At 34.7% G+C, this 25,624-nt stretch overlaps 2 protein-coding genes across 5 annotated transcripts in view; one reads left to right on the top strand and one right to left on the bottom strand.

The window, feature by feature from the left end:
* The window catches only part of LOC128231716 (rho GTPase-activating protein 39-like), a 77,416-nt gene that overhangs the window by 5,200 nt on the left and 46,592 nt on the right, over positions 1–25,624 (top strand). For 2 of the 4 annotated variants that reach the window (XM_052944829.1, XM_052944830.1), the window contains exon 2: positions 19,422–19,523. In XM_052944829.1, the coding sequence (XP_052800789.1) occupies positions 19,422–19,523 (102 nt within the window). Of the gene's footprint in view, positions 1–10,678; positions 10,903–12,046; positions 12,648–19,421; positions 19,524–25,624 lie in introns of those variants that run through there. The other 2 variants (XM_052944828.1, XM_052944826.1) reach the window with 2 other exon arrangements.
* On the bottom strand, positions 70–3,563 carry LOC128231719 (myb/SANT-like DNA-binding domain-containing protein 4). The gene is made up of 3 exons (XM_052944837.1): positions 2,840–3,563; positions 1,964–2,050; positions 70–1,759 (listed from the first exon to the last, which is right to left on the bottom strand). Exons 1-3 carry the CDS (start codon positions 3,267–3,269, stop codon positions 1,461–1,463), a joined length of 816 nt encoding a protein of 271 aa, XP_052800797.1. The 5' UTR covers positions 3,270–3,563; the 3' UTR covers positions 70–1,460.

Genomic DNA, 25,624 nt, shown 5'->3' with positions numbered 1-25,624 from the left:
TCTTCTTGGTAGCTTTATTTGGGAGAGTTAAAAAAACAAAATCAAGATATTTTCTGTATTTTTTTCTGTTTTCATGTATTTTCAATGATGTCAAAATTTGCCCTAAGTATATACATGGAATATTGATATGATACATGTATTATCATATTGTACATGGACGTAATGTACATGTTGTTTGTACATGTAAAACAGTACAAGCATTGTCCCTGCAATGGAAGATGACATTGTAATAACAAGTGTTACTGATGGCTGTGACTAGGAAGTCTTGTTAAATATACAAGTATAGTCATCATGAATTGCTGTTCAACTGTCATTATGCTTCAGGAATTGTCAGGTTAGTGGAAGTTGGGTTGAAAATATTGTCACTGCAGTAAAGCAGTGGTTTTATTCTATATTTAGTTTTAACCAATCGTAGACTCATATTTTTCAACATATGACTGTACAAGTCAATGTATATTTACGTTTTATAAGTCAAATGTGCATACAAAAAATCCTGTTTGATTCACAGGTCCCAAGTTAAACCTATGATAAAGACTGAAATGCCTGAAAAGGTTTGGCATGAAAATCTGGATCAACAGATGCTCTAAAGTAAAAGCGACATAAATTTGCTTCAATTATAGCCATGATCAGTTCTCGTTTGTGTACAAAGAAAACGTCAAAAACTGATATCAATGCCTTTATAATGAAAATAGTTGGAATAATTAAGGAATAGAATAAATAAGTTATTTAACGTTGTTCTGTACAAGTAATAGATAGAAATAGAAAACTCTACGAGTACTGTATCAGACTAAACAACAATAAGTGACTATTGCATATTAGTGTCAGAGCAAATATATGCATTAATAAATAAAATATTTTTCCGAAAGATAAACATTAGATTATTATCATGGCCTTTCTAAATACAAATAATTTATGTATCGGCTAGTGGGATTATCTGAAATTCTTGTGCACGGTCCACTTACAACTGTAAGAAGACACTTTTTCAGTAGCTCTGCTGGGGGTATTGTCGTATAATACAGGATATATTTGGACTCGTACACAGCTGAGAAAACCATATGAGAATCACCTTACGGCTTGTTCAATATGTTTTTTTCCAGCTATGTTCTCTTTTAAATATATTGCATTATTGTTCAGAACGATGTTAAATAACCTAGCTGTATTACAGTATTCCATGTAGTGTTGTAAACAATGACAAGTATATTACAATTATCAGTCACACAGGGACTGGTACATTATATAGCGAAAAAGTAGTAAAATGGTATCTGAACCAAATTTTTATTTACAAGTTGTAAACAAATTTTCACTTGAAAAAAGTTCTTGTCACAACCATATATTCGTAAAGTAAAGCTGTTTGCAGACAGCTTAAACAGAAAGCCATTCCTTTTCATATTGTTCCTGAATTTTGTGCAAAATGCACTGTAATAGTACTAAAGATGTGTCGTCATGTTTGATTAGTTTCATTACATTAACTTCAATCCACCATATTTATGCCTTGCAATCTGTAACTGTTGCCTTTCAATGTCCATTCTCTCACGCTCAATCGCAAGACGTTCTTCCTCGATCATAAGACGTCTCTCTTCAACACCAAGTCGACATTTCTCGACTGCTAATCGCTGCTCCTCAATGCTGCCTGAGAATCGTTTTTGGCTACGCTCGTTATCAGAATTGTGTCGTCGCCGTTTGAGTGCTGGCTCCAGTTCAGCTGCCTGGGCGTTGTTGTCGGATGATGGGCTGACTGGCCGGTTAATGAGAAATGTCTCTGAAGTACATAGGAATAAATTCTCTTTAACGATTAACTAGTGTTATCATATTACATGCTGTCAGATTTACTAACTGGTGATGTTTATTTTGCATGTTATATGGAAAACTTTCTGAATGTTTGCATTGTCTTCCAGAGAATTCAAGTAAATTTTGAAAGTGTGTATATAGTTCATATTCTGTATGATAAAGTTAAAATGAATACCTTCATTGGAACAGCTTGGCGTACTGGTGTTAGAACTCTCTGCAAGAATGTTCAGCTTTGAATCCTGATCCTCCTCCTCCACTGGTCCTACGTAAGGTCAATCAAACAAACAAAAAGTAAGCAATGTTAAACAAGACTTAATGTAAAAGTATTGCAAAACAGGTGCACTTGAAATATCAAAATAATGGTAGAGATTAGACAATAATGTGCATGTAAAGGCAAGGAAGGGAGCCAAGAAAGGGCTCAAACCCAATGACCCTTACATCATGAATAATGCTCAGAGATTCTAAAATTCTGGATTTAGTGGCTCCAGGGGCACTTTAGAGATTGATGTAAATATGATTTTTTTCAGTATTTGTAGGGTGTCAGGGTAAGAGGGATTCGTTGGGATACAAAACATTTTGTACTGTACTGTAGTTTCGTTTCATACCATAATGGTAACAAATCAAGATGATCTTTCTTCCTCTGGGTAATGAAAATCAAGCTCAATATACATTCAGCTTGGGTTTCAATTGTAATTTTCATTGGCTTGTTATTTTATTTTAATGATGTTTTTTTTTTCTATTATCTCTGCAAAAAGTGTTTCTGAGATTCAATTTAGATGTTCGCTGAAATGCCCAAAAATATTTATTGCCCCCTTCGCTTGTCCCCATATAATAAGGTCTGGCCCTTACCCTGAGGGGTTTATCAACACCCAGACCCCCCTCCACATCCAGCTCTGTTTCAGGATTGACAATTACCAGCTGTTAAAACCCCTGAATTATGTTCTTGACCTTAACCAACATGGATAAGTACAGTGTACACGATTAATGCCCTTTATTTAAGTAGAAACTATAAGTAGATGCTTGTGTGATTGTAAGGGAAATTATGTAACACCTTCGTTAGACGTATCATTGACCATTTCAAGAAACTTCATATCTGTGCTATCCAAGTCGTCTTCCTGTTTATTAACAGTGTCTACAATCTTTGCCACACGGAAATCCATACTGGACATTTCAGGGGCGAACATGGCACCATGGCCTATCGCTCTCTTGTAGGTAGCAAATTTCTTCCGAGTATCTGAAGCCAAACATGTCCACTTCTTTCGAACTTCTTCATGTTCCCGTTCCAGTCCGTACATATTGACGGTATTCACTTCTTTTGTGATTAGTTCCCAGACGTGTCTTTTCCTTGAGTGGATTGCTGTTGTATTCTGTTTGTTATTGTATATTACATCTTTGTATATCTCAATTTGTTTCAGTAGAACATCTATCTCAGCTCTTGTAAAGTTAGGATTTCTCTTAGTTTTTTTACTGGTAAATTCCATTATGCTCTCATATGCTTGCTCTAAATCTCCATCTACAAGTTCACCATTCCTTGTGTAAGTTTAAAACACTTGTATAACTTTACAAAACATTTAAATTTAACACCCTACTTCATCACAAAGTTATCAGCCTCCCATGTACAAAGAAATACACTTTTTCCTGCTATAAATTGCATTCAAATCAAGCCAGTTTTAGCACTTAATTTGCAGTTTGTATGCCAGGTTTATAACACCTTGGAGCTATTTACACACTACACACACACACACACACACTGTAAGATCGATCTCAAGCGTGGAAGGTCGCTGGCTATATCTGAGCTGAGATGAATCATACAGCTAGGTCACATGATCCGTCTTGTGATAAGAGTGGCTCATTATTCCTGCTTGATCAATATTGAAAAGCTTTTGATAGAATGTTTAAGTACTTGATAATGCAAAGTTTAAAGTTGATAGTTTTTTTAAGATAATTTATATATTGTTTCACTTTTTCAATCATACTGGCTAAATGTCCTAACATTTTCATTTAAATGATGCTGACATTGATGTGATTTTCTGAATTTCTTTGTTTTCTTTTTTTATAGCACTTGTGAACCATTATAAGCCCTTACAATACTTATATGTAAAAAAATAACTTGTAATAATTATTTATAATGTACATCTCTTTGAGCTGATTTTAAAATCATGTACTAAGTTAAACTTTTGGAAACTTTGAGGTAACAATAATTGCTTTAAACATGCAGTTATTAAAAGTTGTCGATTTAAAAAAAATAATATTAGTCTGCAACAATTTAAATTTCAGAAAGCTATACTTTCCAAATATTTTTTAATACAAGCCTAGATATCAGCCACAACGAAGTTTAGTTTTGTTATGAATTTGTCCTAAGACTCCCCACATGATAAATTATGTCGTAAATGCTATGTCGGAAGTCAATATTTTGCTTCAAATGAAGACTTTAAGCTATGATAACTTCAGTATTTTTACAAGAGTTTAGGTTTCTTAAAACACTTTGACAAACCTTTTCACAAAACCGCTGCCTGATGGAGCACTGTCAAAACATTAATTTGAAAACAAGTTTGTCGTAGTGTTTGAGAAAACTAATCACCTAATCAAGCTGTGGTAATAAAACGATGGCGGGGGGGGGGGGGGGGGCGTATGGGCTCTTTAAGCGTCATAGACTGCCCTTTGTGTCATTTAACATGGTGAAGAAAAAGCAAAACTATCATTGTTTTCAGTCATCATTCGAAGCAAAATGTTGCCTTTCGACACAGCTTTTATGATGTTATTTGATGATGTTGATCTTAGTGAGGAGTAATGCATGCAATGTTGTGTATTTTGCAAAAACTGTAAAGTAGTGAAAACCAGTACCATTATATTTTTTTTGGTACAAACTAATATCAGCATGGATCTGGGTATTAAAAAAATGTTCAGTTTTTGTTAATTGCAAGAATTATTAACAGTATAGGTTTTTGGTCATAACAAAAATAGGTTTTTGGTCATATTGATATTCTTGGGTTTTGATTATGGATTTTGATTATTCTCTCTCATTGGGGAAAAATATAGGCAACTGGCCTCGTATGCAACCTGGATCGTATGTGGCATTCAGACAGGGCTGTGAGTATGTAAAATCTCTGCTTGGTATGGTTGTAATGTACTACACAAATTGCTATGTCTAATCTGGTGGGGATCAAACCGACAACCTCTCAATCACTTTGCAAGTCCAGGACTCCAGTACCATATTTCGCTATAAATTTTACCTAGCTCAATAGTGAGTCTTTAATTTTTAGCTCTACTGGCCTTAGAGATAGTAATGTGTACGTAGTATGTGCGTCCTTGTGTCTGTAAACAATTGATTGTGAACTCGATACAGAATTCAGTTTTAATTGTATTTTGATGAAACTTGTACAGTATTTAGATATCCACCAGAGCTCGGTTCCTTTCGAAAACCAGAACCGCCCATGCATGCTTAGATTATGGGCCTTGAAATTATAAAAAAAAGCTATTATTAGCTAAGTCTATTTTTAGCCAAGTCTACATGAGCGAAGTCTATTTTTAGCCAAGTTTACATGTAATGTCAAGTCTAGGATTAAAGGGAGACAACTTGCTTTTTGGTTGTACAGGTGATTATGTGTATGACTCTCCCTTGTTCATGTTGAAAGGCCAAAGGCCATTTTTAGCTCTTATGGCAAAAGTGTCTGTCGTTCGCGCATCCATCTAAACACAATTGCTTGTGAATGTTTGTTCAAATTATGCCCCAGGGGTCATTACTGGCCACGCCCCGGATCCACAGGTTTGGTATACCGTATTATATCATGTATAGGACGCTATCATAGATAGGACGCAGGCCAAAAATATGACGAGAAATCGGGTAAAAACCCTTAATATGATAGAAAGGACGCAGTGAAAAAATCGGAGCTGAAAATCGGAGACCACCATTTTTTTGTCAATTTTTTTTTATGTTTATGAAAATGGCACAAAGGCTAATGAATACCATACTTAATAAATACTAAACTGATATTTGTTTCTTTGTTTATTGCAAGAATGAAATAACATTTTGAGCATAGCGATGACAAATAAATAGCACACATAGTTACATATAGTAAAACAAATAACAGCACACGTAGTTACATATAGTAACAAAATTAATAGCACACATAGAAATAGCAACAATAGCAGTCTCATTCCCTCATCCGGATGTCGCTTGCATCAAACCCTTCGAATTCGTCGTCCTCGGCGTCGCTGTCGAAGAATCTTGCAATTTCTTCTTCTGTCATCTCCGGCGTCTCATCGCTATAGAAACCGCAGCATTCCTCTTCTTCTTCCTCCTCCGTCTGTTGGTTGTCCGTTTGTTTAACATGGTCCTCCCAGAGAACGTCATCTTCAGTTCCATCAAGAGCATTGGATATGCAGCATTTTTTGAAGGCGTGTGTGATGATTTTGGGGTCGATCTGTTCCCAGGCTTCCACAATCCATGAGCAGATCTGTTCTAGTTCGGGTTTTCTTCTGTTCCCGGCCTTTGTGTACGTATGGCTGTCCCCGGCCATCCAATCATTCCATTTTCGGCGCAAGGCGACCTTCATCGGTTTGTTGATGGATACGTCTAGTGGCTGAAGTATTGAGGTTAATCCACCAGGGATAACAGCCAATGTGGTTTTCGTGTCCTTCATCCTTTCCTTCATTCCTGGTGTGGTGTGCGCTCTAAATGCGTCGAGAACCAACAACGAGCGGTTGATGCCAGCACCAGGTCTTTTATCCCATACTGCCGATAGCCAATCATAGCACATGGCCTGGTCCATCCACCCTTTTTCCTGGACACGAACGTGTATACGATCTGGCCATTTCACACTTTCTCTTAAATACCACGAAAGGGGGGAGCTTTCCACCGTCGGCTGTACATGCCAGCATAACAGTAAACCGGTTCTTCTCATTGCCAGTGGTGTTCACCGTAACTGTCTTCGACCCCCTCGTATGCAAGGTGTTAAGTGACGGCATGTCAAACGTGAGTGGGGTTTGGTCAGCATTGCCGATCTGACTCAGCGGGTATTCTGTCTTTAGTCTTTGTTTGATTATGAAACGTTGAAATTCTGTGATCTTTGATTCATAATCCTCTGGAAGCTTTTGACTTATGTGGGTACGTCGACGGATAGAGAGATTCTGTCGTTTCATGAAGCCGGAAACCCACGCCTGTGATGCCTTGAATGTTGAATGAATATTCTGTTTCTTGGCCAACTTCATTGCTTTTAAGTGAACATCAAGGGTTGAAACTGCTACGCCACTATCTCGTCTTTGCTTGACATATTGTAGGATGGCCGTCTCAATACCGGGGTAGAACGCTGCCCTGCCTCGGTTTGCTTTCTTCGTTTTCGTCATGGTCATCAGTTCGGATTTCTGTTTTCGCCATTTACGAACGTTGACTTCATTAAGGGAGTACTGCCGACCAGCTGCTCGGTTGCCGTGTTCTTCAGCGTAGCTTATTACGGCTAGCTTTTCACGTACTGTGTAGGATGCACGTGCCTTTCCCATATTGGGAAGCAGGATGTTAAGGCACTAAGAAGTACCGTTAACGACAATTTGTATTCTTTCTGAGGGTTTATCGTGATGATAACCTTTCAAGAATTTTTTTGTTTAGTGGCACTTAAAAGTACCGCTTTGACAATTTGTATTCTTTGTGAGGGTTTATCGTAATGATAACCTTTCAAGAATTCTTTATAGTGGCACTTAAAAGTACCGCTTTTGACAATTTGTATTCTTTCTGATAGATTATCGTAAACGATAACCTTTCGAGAATGATATACTGGCGGTAAAAGCAGCACTCTTATATTGTATGAAATGTTCTCAAAATGTCAACACCTCCAGCCAAGTGTAATAACAGGCCCTTAGAACAAACAAACAGCTCTATTATCGCTACAGTTTGGTCTATCGGTATGCTTTTCTAATTAAAGGCGGCATGTGTTTTTCACACCTTAGCCGATTTGAAAACACTTGATAGTGACAATAATTTTACTTTGTCCCCTTTAAATGAAAACATTTTACAAAGTATAGCATAAATATATGAAAAACGTTTAAATCCAGAACAATGTTAAACTGACATACGGGTAGTTGCCTATTATCCCGATTTTCATTTAACCGATACAACTCATTCTATTACTTTCCGTTACTCACCGTGTTATGTGAGTAGCGTCCCTTTTATAATACAAAAGTAAACAAACAACGTTTTTCATTTAATTTTATTTCTCCTATTAATTAAACAAAGATTTAACATTAAACATATTCATGAACAGATATGCATGTGTAAACTTTGCGTGATTTTACCTACGTCAGTTGTTCTCTTCGGTGACGCATGACAGATACTTACTATTACCGCGTTCTTCCCCGGTCCGATATTTTCGACCTGAAATGGACTTGGAAAAAAACAGATGCAATTCTAATAGCATAGAAAGGACGCAGGCACTTTTTAAGACGAGAATTGGAGGTAAAAAAGTGCGTCCTATACATGATATAATACGGTACTTAAATTGGTAAATGTTTGAAAATCTTTTTGTGTGTTCGAGCATCCATCTAAACACAATTGCTTGTGAATGTTTGTTCGAATTATGCCCCTGAGGTCATTACTGGGAATGTTTGAAAGTCTTTTTGTCTGAAACAGCTATGCAGACCCTTGCTATTTTGAATAAGGTTAAATTAAGTGGTCCGCTACCATGGTTGTTCAATTATTTGTTTTCCCTCAAATGACTTTTACTTGGCACATTATCATGCATATCAAAAACCTTGTAACATGGTTGTTAATAGACATGATTTTGTTTGAAATCAAAAATATATGGTATTGCAAAATTTGAAACTGCTGAAATGACACCAATCCTATTATTGGCGTGAAATATGTGTACGACCGAGCGCATTAAGTGCAGCATATGGAAAATGCAAGCCTTCTGGCAAGCTAATAGCATTCAGGTAAATTGCAAACAGATAATGAATGGTCAGTCAACATATAATGGCAGAAGAAAGGGATAATTATTATCATATCAAACCAGGCAGTTTTATTGCCCAGCAAAACTAATTGATTGGTTATAAAATGAGGATCCGCTCATATGGTTCTGTTTATTCTGAAAAAGTTTTCACCACTGAAGTTCCAGTGTACAGAAAAAGCGTACAAAAAATAATGAAGTAACATGTTATTAGATTGGATTATTACAGATTTGTGGCGGATTATTGAAATGGAAACATCTCCATTTTCATTATGAAATGAAAATAATGTGAAAGTGATATTTGTATTGAAAAACAAATTTGTGTTTTATTTAGAAATACAATAGGTTTGATCGCTATGTTTATCATTGTTTGATTATAAAAGAGGAATAATACATATATAAGTATGGCTGTTCAGTAATTATAGATGATGGGAGATGATTGGTTTACTAACAAATGTATAGGTCTGGGTGGATAAATATTGCTCAATTATTTCTCAAAACATCTGGGCGATATAACATTGTTCCCTAAGTGCTCTGCCATTGACTATTAAAGGCACACAATATTATGTTGATGCAAAAAAAGAGTTTCTAATTTTATGCATTATCATGTTTTAAACTAGTTCAATCATTGACTTGAATGATCAAAACAAAAAAATGCATATAATATTTATATAGGTACAGAGAAAAAAGAACGATATTTTGGCGCTTTTTGGACAGTCAAATATGTGGCTAGTGAACGCTTCTTATTAAAATAAACATTTATAAAGGCTAATATACTTTTATGTGTACCTAAATCATACGCTTTTTTTGGTTTTTATCTCTTAAGTCAAATGAGTTAAACAAAGTAGTGCAATTAAATTAAAAAAAAAAAATTAAGCATCAACCTATAATTGTGCTCCTTTAAGGTAGTTGTTCTGTCTTATTTGCTACCTGGAGATTCAGAGTTGGTAAATCATTGGGGGATCTAACCTAGATGTTTTGACATTTTTATTGGATGATGTAAAAATTACTGCCTCCAGTAGAATATAAAGAACCGATACTTAATCATGAAAACAAAAAATTAAAAAATAATTGTAGATAAATCAATTTATGTACATATATTTTCGCATATAAATCTCAATAAAAGACATGTTTTGGGAAGACACATTGTAAAAGTGCAAGCCATGGTTATTTTCACTTTTATTTAGAAGGTAGATACTGGGAATACCATTGGTTTCTTTAATTTATTGTAGATGATAAAACCATGTGTGCTAGACCAGAGGGCGAGCACCTTTAATTAGTTTGTGAAGATAATGGATGAACAACAGTAGCTGTTGAGGATGCCGGTTAATGATTAACTTATTGTTTTCCTGTTTTGAAGCCATTCATAAACTGCCCAGACTTGACTTGAGCCTGCCAGGTCATTATTGCGGGATATTGGGCCTGTGGTTTTCCTGTGGCGCAGATGCTGGTCGGAAGTGTTGGAAAACATATTATTTCAAGTTTTTGAAGTGCTCAGATTATCTCACGGCCAAGAATATTTCATGGCTCTTGAGACACATATCGTCATACAGGAAAAAACAGTGTTTGTTGGAATATAAAACAATATCTTATGTTTTGTCTGTAGAATAAAGGATATTTTATGATGAAGCCTGATGTAAAAGAAATGGGAATTTTCGCAGTAGGCATGCAATTAATTTTCGGTTAGAAACGAAACTTCCAGGGTAATGAAACCTGTTGATTTCGTAGATGAATTGTTTTTACAGAAGACTATTCTGTATTGAAGATCAGGCGAAGTGGTGATTTGAGTTATCTTTAGAATGGTACGGTAATGGAATGATTGTTTCAAAATCTAAGATTATTAAGTAACATCGAATTCTGTGTGCGAAATTTTAAAGAAGGAATTTAACTAACATTGTTCATGGTTTAGAGGATAGAATTGTGCAGTAAGTGGTTATGTCATCGCAATTTATGTCTACGATTACAGTGGGGGCGAACTTCGGATGTAACTGACATGATTCACATGATATGAAGCTGAATAATCGGTGGTCTACAACCAAATAGCTGTGAAATTTGTTTGTTATTCGATGTGCATTTTTTACATGGCCTTGGATAGAAGAAAAAAAGTAAAAGAGAAGTTTTGTGGTAAATAATATTTCATTTAAATGGAAAATAAAAATAAATAATGGATTATCAGGTGAAAATCTTTGCTCTCTTAGTTACATTATTGAAGTGTTTTATTTCTTAAATTAACCAGGTGTGTCACTTTTTTAAAGACTAATTCACAGATTATAAAGGGCTTGCAAAGAATAGAAATTCAACAACTATTTTTACTAATAATAAGGAAACAACATCAGATGTTTTAATTGTATATCACCATATGGATGTTGTTTTTATCGGAACAATAAGGAAGAGAGAAATTTAGGTATATTGTAACAAGTGCGTCTGATTCTTGAAGGAAAACAAAGCACAGACCTCAGTGTTTTTAAGTGCGTTTTGGAGGCTGTTTTCAGGCGCTTTTCTGTGATTAACATGTCATGCTTTAGCGATGATATGCCCCACCAGTTTGCTTTGTACTCATTTACTCAGAAACATGCAGGAATGCGCTGATAATTCACTAGGAAAACACTGAGTACAGTTTGTTCTCCTTGCAAGGTTGATGATAAGGACAGTCAAAGGGAGTAGATAATAATTGCAATTTGGGACTCTCACATTGTTGGAATCCATGTTAACATAGGTTTTTTTTCTCGTTTTAGTGTCTTGCAGATTTCTGTTAGCACTCTGACCTATAGAATTGGAAATACTAAAGAAAGATTAAGGGTTTACTGAAAGATCTGTTTCTGATAAGATTATTATTTATGATTATCTTGTATTAGATCTGCATGATTGTATAATATCCAGGTATTTCCTAATGATTATCATTGATAAAAACCACACATGCACTTTGTAACATACATAAATTGTTCTTACTTGAACATGGAGCTGTGTTGATAATTGTTTTGACCTCAGTGTTTTGGTAGAAATATTTTCATTTTTGTTTGGAAGAAATTGGATTTTATTCAATGTAAATTGTGTGGTTTGAGATCGAATGTTGTTTTTTCACAAAAAATATAATGGTACTGTGAAAAACTCTTGTAATATAGTATAAGATATCGTGTGCAGGTGCATTTATGTAAGTTTAAACGGCTACGACCTAATCTAGTCATCTAACTACCTTGTAACCCCCGAGTCACAGTGATTGACAGGTAGATATACTGTTTAGTTTTATCGAAGTATTCAATTTATTGTCCATTAACATGCATTTGAAATTTCCTTGTTAAATATTTTTGTTTTGTGTTCAGAGGGTACGTCGAAATAAACAATCGTGTTTGACGCAAGGTCTACCAATATCTTTCCCTGTGGATATTGCCCTTGATGTTGATCTTAAGTGACAAAAATTCATTAAGTGGTAGAGGAGGATATTGCTGAAAATTTGATGGATTACCTCGGACATTATGTGATGAGATGTATAAGAATTTTAAATATACTGTGCTAAAAGAATAACTGTGCGTCTTGGAGTTTTGCATACTTGATTAGTAAGGATTTTCCCATGATTTATATATAAAAGTATTAAAACAGATTGCATTGACAACTAAGCTTATTAATGAGTTTCATGGAACTTGTGACAGTCATAAGTTATTATGTCTAAAGTGCAATCTAAATGAAAATATGTGAGTTAAACATTCATTAATACAGAAGTGTTACAAAACTGACTATTAAATATATAATTATAATATACGAGTCTTTGAAATAACTCTGAGATACTGAAACACGTGTTGCCATGGAAGCGGCAAGGTTTGGTTCCCTGCCGTCCATAAGTGCTGGATGTCCATACCACAAGTGGGTGGGGCGGCGGGTTGCCTGGCGGATGACTGGGCTCCATCACAATCATCACCAGAAAATGTAAGTATTACCAACACACCCGTGGCAGTAAGTTGGTGAAAGACTGTTATTAATAGCTCATTGGTTTTTCAATGAAAACATCAAAAAAGCAAAAATAATATATTGTCAATACAACTATATACAACACAAACATCTTTATCTATAGATTGGTTGTGTATTTTATAAAGTTGTATATACTGTATGCATGGAATAGCTTTCTTAATGATCAATTTTCAAGGTCATGGTGTGAGTTGGTCAGCTATGTAGATAGCTTGTGAATGGTTCAAAGTCTATAATTATATGAAATTTGGTCCCCATGTTCAAATTGACTATTTATAAAGTCCACTCTGGCCTAAATATTCGTTGAGTTATGTTCCTTGACCAATTGAAGACATTTTAGAGCAATTTAAGACATACGAATGTCAAAGCCTTAAATGCCTGCTCTATATAGCATTTACATAGGTGTTATAAAATATGTGATACTCGATCTTGAGTGGTTCCAGGAGAGGAGGCGAAATTCCCCCTAAATCTCCTACCCAAACGCTTTGCAGTACATGCATTTGATTATATTTATTATTTTTAAATGAAAGATCTTATTTTACGAAATAAATCTTTAAAGTCACACCTTGGTGTGAAATTTGACGATAAAAGCAGTTTCTGTTTGACAGTTTGCAATGCGAGTTAAAAGTTGTCACATTTTTCAAGTGCGGGAAACAAGGGTAGTTTTGTTTTAGATTGAAACTTAAGTTAAATTAAAGTAAAAAGATAAAAGTATTCTGATTACCATTTAAATGAGGTTTTGTGCTCAATTTCTTGCTGGGCTTGTTATTCCATCAGATTTTGTGTGTTTAGAATAGATAGCCTGTGTAAATAGATAGTTTAGCTCAAATGAAATATTTAGAAGGAATGAAAATTGAAAAATAAAGACCTTTTATGACAAATTCACAATGCATTAAGTTTGCATACAAAGACATTATATGACATTTTGAAATGCATGAAATTCAAGTGCAAAGACATGATATGATACTAAAATTGACATAAAGTTCACATACAAAGACATGATATAACTTTTTTGCAATGCATCAAGTTCACAAGCAAAGACATGATATATGGCCTTTTTTTGCAATGCACCAAATTCACATACAAAGACATGATATGACATTTTTTTGCAATGCATCAAGTTCACATAAAAAGACATGATATATGACATTTTTAGCTCGACTATTCGAAGAATAGGTGGGCTATACTACTTGCGTCGGCGTCTGGTTAAAGTTTTAGGGCAAGTTGGGATTTTCACTAATAAGTCCAATACCCTACATTCAATTGACTTAATACTTCACGCAGTTGTTCAGGGCCATCACATGATGAGGTTAGATAACTCCATATTATTCTTTACACAGATTATGGCTCCTGATTGACTATGGAACTTCGGTTAAAGTTTTAGGGCAAGTTGGAATATTTATTAATAACTTCTATATCCTTTGTTCAATTGACTTAATACTTCACACAGTTGTCCAGGACCATCACACAATGAGGTTACATTACTCCATATTATCCTAAATACAAGTTATGGCCCCTGATTGACTTAGGTTAAAGTTTTAGGGCAGGTTAAAGTTTTAGACCAAGTTGGGATTTTCACTTAAAACTCCAATACCATTCATTCAATTGACTTAATACTTCACACAGATGTTCAGAGCCATCACATAATGAGGTTAGATAACTCCATATTATCTTTTATACAAATTATGGCCCCTGATTGACTATGGAACTTAGGTTAAAGTTTTAGGGCAGGTTGGGATATTGTTTAATAACTTCTATACCCTTCATTCAATTGACTTAATACTTCACACAATTGTTCAGGACCATCACCCAATGAGGTTACATAACTCCATATCCTTAATACAAGTTATGGCCCCTGATTGACTTAGGTTAAAGTTTTAGGCAAGTAATAATTAAGGGCAAATTGGGATTTTAATAAAAAAACTTCTATACCGTTCTTTAATTGCGCTTAATAAAACTCAAAATTATTTATGACCATCTAACAACAAGAAACATAACTCCGTTTTAAGCCTAAATACAATTATGGCCCTTGATTTTTTTTTAATTTTGATTTTTTAAATTTTCCTTTGAATGGCATATTTGTATATTCTTAACCACATTTTCATAATGGGAAATCAAGTTATTTGAATGACTTGCGTCATTGTTTGGGTGAACTGGTGGGAGGGCAGCATCAAAGTCACCTTATGTAACGAATAATTTTAGTTAGGTTTGACATAAAGAGACCAAACTTGGTATTATTACATCGTTATTGTATTCTAAGTCAAAGCGGCGTAGTCGAGCGCGCTGTCTTACGACGGCTCTCGTTTGCAATGCATCAAGTTCACATATAAAGACATGATATATTACATTTTTTGCAATGCATCAAGTTCACATACAAAGACATGATATATTACATTTTTTGCAATGTATTGAGATCACATACAAAGACATGATATATTACATTTTTTGCAATGCATCAAGTTCACATACAAAGACATGATATATTACATTTTTTGCAATGTATTGAGATCACAAACAAAGACATGAAATATTACATTATTTGCAATATATCAAGTTCACAAACAAAGACATGATATGACATATTTTGCAATTCATGACGTTCACATACAAAGACATGATATGACATTTTTGCAATGCATTGAGATCACAAACACTTGACCTTGGTAAATATTTTGCATACTTGTAAATGTTTTTCATGATTTTTTTTAGACAAACAGTGGGAACAGAAACTTGCAGCATTTGCAGACGTTATAATTACTACAAACCCTTAACCTCTGAGTGAATTGTATCCGCAAGGTTAACACTCTCCTTTACAACCCCGCATTTCATTGACGCATTCCATTGCCCAGGAAGTCTTTGAACATAATCAATATGGTTATAGTGCAATATCAGTTCGACTTTGGAGCATTAAAAAACACACTTAAAAACAGCAATTAATTACCATAATTGTTGCTCATTTTCTTAACCATAAATTGCATTGCGTTTAAAGTGAGCTCAAGCAAAGTTATTTAATGACTATAAACAGTTTGATTCCAATTCTTACCCTACTTCCTTACATATTCTGCTCAAATCTGTGTCATTTTGGGGATTGTCCATATTTATATGGTCATTTTTAGCTCTACTGGCAGAACTTACTTAAGAAATATTTTCAAAATCTTGTTTCAAACCACAAGGTTCATACCTTTGATATTTGCTGTGGAGCATCATATGTTGACTGTCAAGCAAACAGTTGAAATTATGCCTCTGGGGCCAAAGCTGGACCCACCCCTTTTGACCTACTTTTTTAATTTTAAAGCTACAGCAATGAAATTTGGGCCATGTGTACAGTTTTGCAAACAAGCATCAATGTTGTCCTCGGATGACCTTGACTTTGACCTTTTGACCAACTTTTTTATTTTTAAAGCTACATGCAGAAGTTGAACGTGCAACGTTTTCAGCTAACCAAAACACAAAACGTGAACTATATGTAAGTTGACTCTTACCGGTATACATGCTCTGGATTAAAAAATGACCACAAGAGCCATGCCAGTAGAGCATAGGCTCTCATGGGCCTCTTGTTTAATATGTGCATTAGCGCAGTAAACAAACTTTGCATTCAAAAATATACTACATCTGATTATATTGACTCAGTAATAGCAATGTTAAAGAAAATTGTCATATGCTTTGAGGAAGTATGAATTTAATCTCTCTGGACAACAGTTGATTTTATTAGGTTTCAAAAAATTGATATGAACATCAGGTTATCATTGAGAGACTTCAAATTATATAAGCCAAATTTATTAAGCAAGTTGTTTTTCCCACTAATAGGTAAATTCTGCAAATTCTGTCAAATATGATAATAAAACAATCTGCCACTTTTTCAGTCAAACCGTTAAAAAAATTGCTCACATCAGAACTAACGAAGTGACTCATCAATGTCATTTCATTACTATAATAGAATATTCCATAACTTTTGGCCCAGGAATGTAGAGTCTGTCAGCCCGGGCTGGACAAGTCATAATTAATGGTAAAATTACTATGGCGACTGACTGTCCTGATTCCCAAAAGTCCTATTTTGGGAGGAACAATGAATTCATGATGTCTAAATTTGATCAGCTACAATAATTTCTGCTTGTAATTACCACAGGAGCACAGTCATAATTGATCATTATATAGGACGGATATCATTCTGGTCTGGTCTTCTAAATTGAAATCACTATGCTATTGACATAGTCAAATTTTAATGTAGAAATTTCTGTCATTGTAAACTGCCCATGTACAAAACGAGGTTGTTTTTGATGGAAAATGGCCAAGGAGTTCCAAATGGATTAGCGTTGTTCTTGCTTGGGATGTTAATTCATTGCAGTCTTCACAACAGTTTATTTGGCATAGAAAATGACTTCAATGGCTTCAAATTTAACTTCTTTGGCTTTGAAATTACTTCTATGGTGTAAACCACACCACCCCATCCTGTGTGGGTCAATATTTCCCTTTCAAGTGCGGAAACAACCTTAACTTTAGTTTAAGTCACACATGGCAGTTGGCAGGGCCATATACATTTGTATATAGATAATGCAGCCATGTAAGTGCAGACAGACCTTACCATCTGAACAGCCGCAGTAGCAGATAAACTGGAATTGGAATTTTATAGTCTTGCTGGAAAGCTTTCTCTTGTCTGACTTTATTTCTGCAAGTTTTATTTGTTGTATTTCACAGCCAATAAAAACGGGATGTTTGTCCAGAAAATGGGCTGAGAATTGGCTGCCAACTTCCGTAATTAGCTGTGAAAACATGTTTGGTTAGAAAGCCAGTGAACACCTGTAGTATATGATTGGTTTTTGAAACAAGCTTGAATTGTTTACTTTATGGAAACTTTAAAATAAAAAATGAGCATCGGTTTCTCTGCTGCACTTTTTTGCTTCTTTGAGACTTACTGTTATCATTTCTTTGTTCCTTGTTGTGTACCATAAAGGTTCTAATATCAAAGACAAAGAACAGTAATCATGTATGTAGGCAAAAAAATGTGCAGTTAATGTTTTGTTTATTCAGCCAATTCTCCCTCAGACTTGGCAAAAGGACATGAACACAGATGTGGACATGATATTCAAAGTGTATTAGCCAATGGCTTATAAGTATGACTTTCTCACACATTTTATAATGGCATAATTTTTTCAACTTTGTTGAAATTAAGTAAGTCTTAATGGCTTACTTTTATAATCAAGCAGCAACTTGCAGATACTTAATTGTATGGAATTTATTAAATTATTATTAAGTCTTAAAACGATTCAATTTTCAAAAGCATTTAACTTCTTAGAGCTTCTTAGCTAAATAGAGCATTTATTGTCACATTTTTAGATAATTATTAACAATAATAAAGCTCTAACTTTAACTTCAATTATGTTTTATCATTGAGACCAGCATTCTGTTCACATTCCGTTGGTATTTTTTTTTTCAATGTATGACCCTCTTAAATGTGAAAGAGTCCCTTCAAAACATACCATATATTATTTTTAGAAGAAATAAGGTACCAGGAATTCTGAAGAACCTAAAAGACAGAACCAATTTAATGCCCCATTTCCCTTGAAGACCTGAAGGGCATAGCTCTCGCTCTGATTGTTGCTATAATGCTCTGTTTCCAACTCTGGATTCATGTTGATTTTTTGTGCATACCTTGCCAAATTAGAATATGGGCATTATCTTGACTCTTTTGTATCATTTTTTTTTTCCAAGATTTGTATACCATGCAATTGTAAATAGAATAGAATTGAAATAATTTGATAACCATTTTGACATGGTTACAGTAGAGTTATGACCCTTGAATTAGTAGTAATTAACTGCTTACAGTGTAGTTAATGCCCATTTGATGGGTGAATACTGTAAACTGTGTATGATCTAATTCCACTTGACTTATCATTAATTGATTTTCTTGAAATAAAAAATAAACATTCCTAGATCCATCTGAACTTAGTAATGACGGCAGTAAAGGGATCTTTTCATTTTCAAGAACACCCCTCAGATAATGATGAGAACAGCAATTACTTGTGGTATATAACACATAATGAAAAGCTTCTTTACCACAAGTTACTTGATCAATACTAAGATCTAAACCATCACTAGATAGAATGACAGTGTGTTTCCTCGTTAATTTAATTCTGATGAATAGTTTCACCTTATTTGGCAGAGATATTTTGTGTGACATGACATGTGCTGCTGTTCTTTCTTTTGAATTGGAAACCCATATTATGTGTACTGGTCCTCTGAAGTAATGAAAAACTGGGAGTTTTATATTGTTGCTGTAGATGTAAATTAGAAGTTGTTAACCTTAACCCTATTTTGATCAATTAAAAGGAACTTCAAATCTTTAGTTTGAGTTCCTATTAATTAGGGCTGTGGCAACAATCTTAACTAAAATTAAACAGCCCATATTTATCTTCAGCAAACAAAGTTAATGGTGATGAAGAAAAGAGTTCACTTCACTTGCAGGTGTTGAATGTTGTTGTAAGCATCAATGTTAAATGCATTTATCCCAGCCTGTATTTGTTCAGTTGGCCTTATAAACTGTTGTCTGCTACCCAAATTGTTGTTTGCCACCCATATTGTCATCTCCAATAAATATCTAATAATCTTGTCTGCAACCTGTAAACTGTCATTGGTTGTGTTACATCTGTTGGAAATCCCTCTAGTTATACTTCTTTCAGGTTTATGGAGTGAAATATTGACTAAAATTTAAATGGCGCGTGTTTTATGTGATTTCAGGTGGGAATGGGTGGAGATTATCGAGCCCCGGACCCGGGAACACATGTACGCCAACCTGACAACGGGCGAGTGTGTATGGGATCCCCCTCCTGGTGTCAAAATGTAAGTAAATTTTGCCTGAGTAAAAAGTGATATTGCCTAGAATCTAATGTTTCTATTTTGTATTTTATAGAGCCCCTTTACATGGGTTTCAAGACATTTGTATTGATGTCAATTGTCACATTTGCATAATTTCTGAAAGAAAATCCATGTCTTCATTATGATTCCTGCCATAGTGTAGAAAATTTAAAATGCGTAAACTGTCCTGATCCAAAATTCCTGATGGTAATGAAAATTACCTTAATCAGTTCTCAGAAAGCAGGGGGTGTATTCCTACTTCATCATGTTCAGAAAATTATGCAGATGATGTTTTCTTTGCTGCTGGTGAAGCTGCATTGTTAAAACGTTGGCTTGTGGTTCCTGTCATGTTTAATAGCTGCAAAGTGTGCGTAGATGATGAATTGGACTTGACAGCAAGACATTTCTCTGCCATTATCTTGTGCAGTGTTACTGGCATTTTACGTAAGAGGTATGCAAAAAGTACGCTCAGAAAATATCTATTTCCGAAAGGTTCATTCCACAGTTTTGTAATTATCCGTTTTTCCTGGTTTTCTTTCAATTTTATTCGTGCTCTTCTGATTGATGTAAATTTACAACATAGAAGAAAGTTATTTTGAAAGCCAGAATTATGTATGCTGCACTGAATCAATTAAAGAGGGTCAGATGTATGTTTGTAATAATGTCAAATGAGAATATCAATTTTGACAACTGTTGCCTGTTGCCTTCTTAAATTTTAAAAAACTGCCAAAAAAAAGGAAAGTGACATATCGTGCATGATTAATTTCAAGTTGATTATCTTTGACACTCAGAATACAGCATCTAAGATTTGGTGATTTAGTGGTTTACATTTGGTGATATAGATTGATGGGTTATTCAAAGTCGTTATTTCTGTTTATGGGAAATGTTTTATATGCAAACATCGAATATTACAGATATGAATAAATGATAACTGTTCTGAGTAATTATTGTTTTACGACTTGTAGAAATGACACAGCTGGAAATGCAACCTTGGTCACCATGGTTAAGTTGCATTCTGGGATGGTTTGGTACTGATATATGCTTTGCTTCATCATGTATTAAAAATATCATGGTATAAGTTATGTAGGATAGTTGAGGAAAGAGAATGCAGGACTATTGAGTCTTAGAAAACCAACTTATAATTTAAACTCTAATGATTTTACAATGATTGTGAAGGGAGATATATTAAATTATACTACATCACCTCGTTGGCATGTCATGTTGCACGAGAGTGTGGTGCTGCGGGTAAAACTGGAAACCCGTAGAAAACCCACTTGTCCGGCTTGGTGTCCACCAACCAAACTCATGCTCTCAAACCGGGAATCGAACCCGGGTCACCTGCCTTGGTGAGTTGCGAATGCACTTAAACCACTGCGCTAAACAGCAATCCAAGTAGGTTAAAGCATTCTAGACAAGGAGATTATGCTGGTGGTTAGTTTGAGCACTTTCAGTGTCAAAATTGTCTACTTTATAAAATTGAAATGAGATAATGTCTTGTTCATGCGAAGTTTTAATGGAAATGGTGTCTACGATGTGGAGGGAATACTTATAAAGTGCCATGTAAGTTGACTGCTCTAAGGTTTTATCTGAGAGGGTCAAAGCTAACAACTTTCAGAATTGCTCACACTTATGTAATAAAGTTCCAGGAACATTCTTACATATTCTCGTAATGTTTGAAGTTTTACCAGATGGTGTTCTCTAGACTGTAAGATGGGTACATATAGATACTATGAAAAATGCTGGTTTAGACAATAAAACCACAAGTAATTTGGAAGCAGTCTGGTTTCAATTTGGCTGGTCGAAATTACAAACTAGTTTTAAATAACCAGAAGTAGGTTATTGTGTGAAACGTAAGAAGAGCAGCAATTTTCACAGATGGATGTACCATCACAAATCTGGGCACGTGCCAGCAGAGAGCATCATTCTAGTGAAATGTTTGCTCTCGGCTTCAAATAATTTCCTTCTTCTCTTAAATGCTACTCAAACTGTTATTGATGGGTTCCAGGTTCTCGGTGATTATAGTTGAGGTGTTGTAATTAATGAATATTGCTTCAAGCTTGTTAATGCTGTGTTCATTTATAATACATTTGTACAATCGAACATTGATGGTTTTCAAGTGAAATAATAGTGTTTAGTTGGCACATTTTTATAAAAACTTTTCATTTAGTGATAATGATAAAAAACAACATTATCAAAGATATGATTGAAATAACCTATTGTTATTTTATTCCTGTTCCAGATGTATAAAAGTTTGTATAATAAATTTCAATTTTTTAAGTAATAAATTTCAATTTTAAAAAAAATTAATGATAGTTTATTTATTGGTTATTTAACATTGTTCTGTACAATACAGAGATATAGTTTGATGAGTACACAGCAGAGGAATCCATATTGGACGAGTATGGCGAGTCCAATATGCTTTTCCCAGCTGTGTTTGAGTCCAATTTATTTATTGAATACCTTCATTATTTCAAATATTTTATTATAAAGGTGTTTATATATCAGTTTTCTTACATCATTTTGATGTTTTGTTACAATAATTGATAATTAATAAGGATTTATGTCCCTTAACTTTAGAGCATCTGTTGATCCCGATTATCATTTGGAACCTAATTTTCACATGTTTCAGTTAAGGTCGAAGGATTAACATGGAACCTGTAAATTGTACGATACAGAAAGACTTTATGAAGGTGCATGCACCACATACGGAAAAACATGGTTTATGGTTACGTGTTGAAAATGAGAGTCTATGATTGGACGTATTAACTAGGTATAAAATAATATCATGTATCGAACTTTTTTTGAAATCATCAGGAAGTTTAACTCTGTAAGGGGCAGAAAAAAAATTATGATAGAGTTACCTTTCTTTACTGATACAACAAGGGACTGTAATCTTGTTTACAGATTTCATAAATGTTACCTTTCCTTTCTTTACTGATACAACAAGGGACTGTAATCTTGTTTACAGATTTCATAAATGTTACCTTTCCTTTCTTTACTGATACAACAAGGGACTGTAATCTTGTTTACAGATTTCATAAATGTTACCTTTCCTTTCTTTACTGATACAACAAGGGACTGTAATCTTGTTAACAGAATTCATTAATCTTGGATTTGTCTCCCTTGATCAGCATCTCGCCACTGAGAAGCGTAATTTCTGTTAAATGTTTTTTGAAAAAAAAAATCAAAATTAGTTTAAGATGCAAATTGGTACACATGTTGCCAAAGACAATACACAAATATACAGCAAAGCCCATATGTCTGGCTTCAAAAATTGTTGCGTTATATCCTTTGTTTAACTGGAAATTATTTTTGATTGGTAAATTGTTATGAGGTTTTGTTATCTTTCTATATTGAAGCTGCTGGTAGCCAGTAATTGATTAGAAAATTGCAAAAGATGATTTGTATAATTTTGTATCTGCAGGTTAATAATTGAACTAATGCCTGCCGATGCCATTGTGAGTTTTGAAGAGGAATGCACGTCTCCCCTCCAAATGTCTGCCATCAATTCCTTTTAGTCAGGAGCCAACCAGCTTCTGAGGCATGCGCTATCTCCGTAGATAATACATAATTAGAAATAAGCTAAAATAATGGGGATTATCTCCAAAACACACTGATTTACACACATGATAAGATGTTTCTTCAATCCCTTCAGGAGAACGTTGACTTTTGCAAGAACTTGTTTTTGCTGATAAATCACGGACTTTTGATAAATAATGCAGCATTGTTTTCTTATTTATGCATTAAATATTCTATATTATGATTTTCAAACAACTTATTATGCATACTATGGTCCATCAAGCTGTTGCTGAAAGAGGCTGGGTTAAGTTTAAATTAATCACCTTATCTTGATATTGCCTAATTGTCGATGATAGTGATGATTCAGAATTCTTATTTTACAGAGATTTGCTGAATAGACTAATGATCATGCAGAATGACTTTCCTAATGATGGGATAGTCATTATCAACATATGTTTCTGGTATTTCTAAGATGCTCAGGTCTTGTGCCTTGACAAATGGTTAAATCTGTAAAGATGCTGATTTTGATGATTTGAGATTCATGCAAGCCTTTGTTAGGAAATTATGTTCAAGGACCATGTATTAAACATTCTGGTATTTAATGGTATATTCATGCCAAAATAGTCAATGATTAAGGTATAACAATAATACAAGTACAACATATGTGTCCTACAAAACAGGGATGTGATTTGTCCGCGGATTTGCGGAATTCTGCGGATCTAATGGCCCCATGGACCCCCCTCCCCCCCCAAAAAAAAAATAATTAAAAAAAAAAAAAAAAAAAAAAACAACCTGAAATTAGCTGATTTAAAAAGTTACCAGAGTGCTTTTGGTTGTAAGAGTTGATATTCCAGTTAGCTTTAAATTTAAAGTCAGAAGAACCCTAAAAAGAGCTTCTAAAAAGGCAGTGTGCTTTTGACCCCATAAGAGCCCCAAGAACCCATGGCCGAAATAGTTTTATCCCTCCAGCTGCCAGGTCAATCACATCCCTGCAAAAGTACATGTGCTGGCCTTATGGTGTTTTCATCCAAAAACCCGAGCAAGAGCTTTATCCTGTGAGTGGGAGTTTATTTTTCAAAGAAAACGTGAATTACAAAACATTAGAAATCATTTGAAAAAGTCTTAAAATGCAAATAAAGAGTGTTATATGAAGAAAACAAGACTCTCTTTAAAATATTTCAATGGTGTACATAATTAATTATGGGTGGGGGGAGCATATAGTTCCTGCTTTGTCGGTCTACATGTCCTCCATCAATGTGTCATTCAGTTTGTTCATTCCACTTGGCCATTTTTCAGCAACAACCAGCTTTATATATATATCTTATTAATTAATTCATACTACTTCTTTAATTATCACCATCATTAATTCCATGAAATTATGGCTTAATTCCATTAAGTGTGTATATTAACAGCCTGTTCCAGTTCAATGATTTTTCGCAGAATTATGGCTCTTTAAATTGCCTTATAGTGATATAGGTCTATTCATACTTTTCAATTTGTGGTCGGGAAGAATACGAGGGTTGTCCGGAAAGTTTTGAGACTGTGTCTATATTTCAAAACGTTTTTAATATAAATCAACAAACAATAAGCAGCTGTGTATTTAGACTATTCACGAGTTTCCTTTTGAAAAATTAAATTATTATAATCTCATAATAAGGAAGAAAATGGTTGGCAAGACAACCCATCTAGTGCTTCACGGAGCACTTTGAATTTTACTCTTTCTGAAAATTGTTCACAGTTCATATATACTACTGAGTACTCCTTCTTAATAATAGATGCCAAAACATCACGTCAAGACATATGACGACAGTATGATGTCAGCTGCATCACCCCGCAATTTATCAAAGCCATCTAACTGTAGACAAGTTTGTAACGATCAATGGAAGTAGAGAGGTATTTCGAAGATGTACGAAAAAACTGCAACGTTGACGTCACGCACGGAGCAGCGCTCTATGATCAAACACGGTGTTCGCAGCAGGATAGCTCCTACAAATACTTATACATTTCTAACACGGGATAAATCAAAGCCAAAATGTTCAAGGGCTTTGGTATATCGCGGGCAGACGGTTTTAGTGACGGGCATGAAAATGTGTGCGATTTAAAGAGGCAGACCATCAGTCGTGAGTGAAAGTGGCGGAAATTCAGTGTGGGACAGGTTTCAAGAAGACCGGCAGAGGGCAGTGAGGAAAATTGGCGACTCTGTTCAGTTAAAAAGGACAGTTGTTCATAATATCATGGAAGAGTGGTATGGAAAGATATTTAAGCAATGGGTTGAACGCCACCGTAAGTGTAAACTTGCAAAAAGAGTGTATTTTGAAAAAAAGGACGTGACGCAATCAGAAAAGGAAGTGTTCAGTGGCTTGTGACCTGTACTTTTTGTAAAGTGTTCAGTGGCTTGTGACCTGTACTTTTTGTAATGTTTGTTGTGTACGTTTACTTCGTAGTATATTATTGAAACTTTCAGGATTTGTTTATATTAGATAAAATTGTCAGCTGCTAAAATTTAAAATGCATCCTTTGAGTTGTATGTTTTTTATGACCGCAGTCTCAAAACTTTCCGGACATCC

The sequence above is a fragment of the Mya arenaria genome, chromosome 4, assembly GCF_026914265.1.
Source record: "Mya arenaria isolate MELC-2E11 chromosome 4, ASM2691426v1".
In the NCBI taxonomy this organism is placed as follows: Eukaryota; Metazoa; Mollusca; class Bivalvia; order Myida; family Myidae; genus Mya; species Mya arenaria.
Note: the sequence above shows the minus strand (reverse complement) of the source record. Positions and strands in the feature narration are given on the sequence as shown.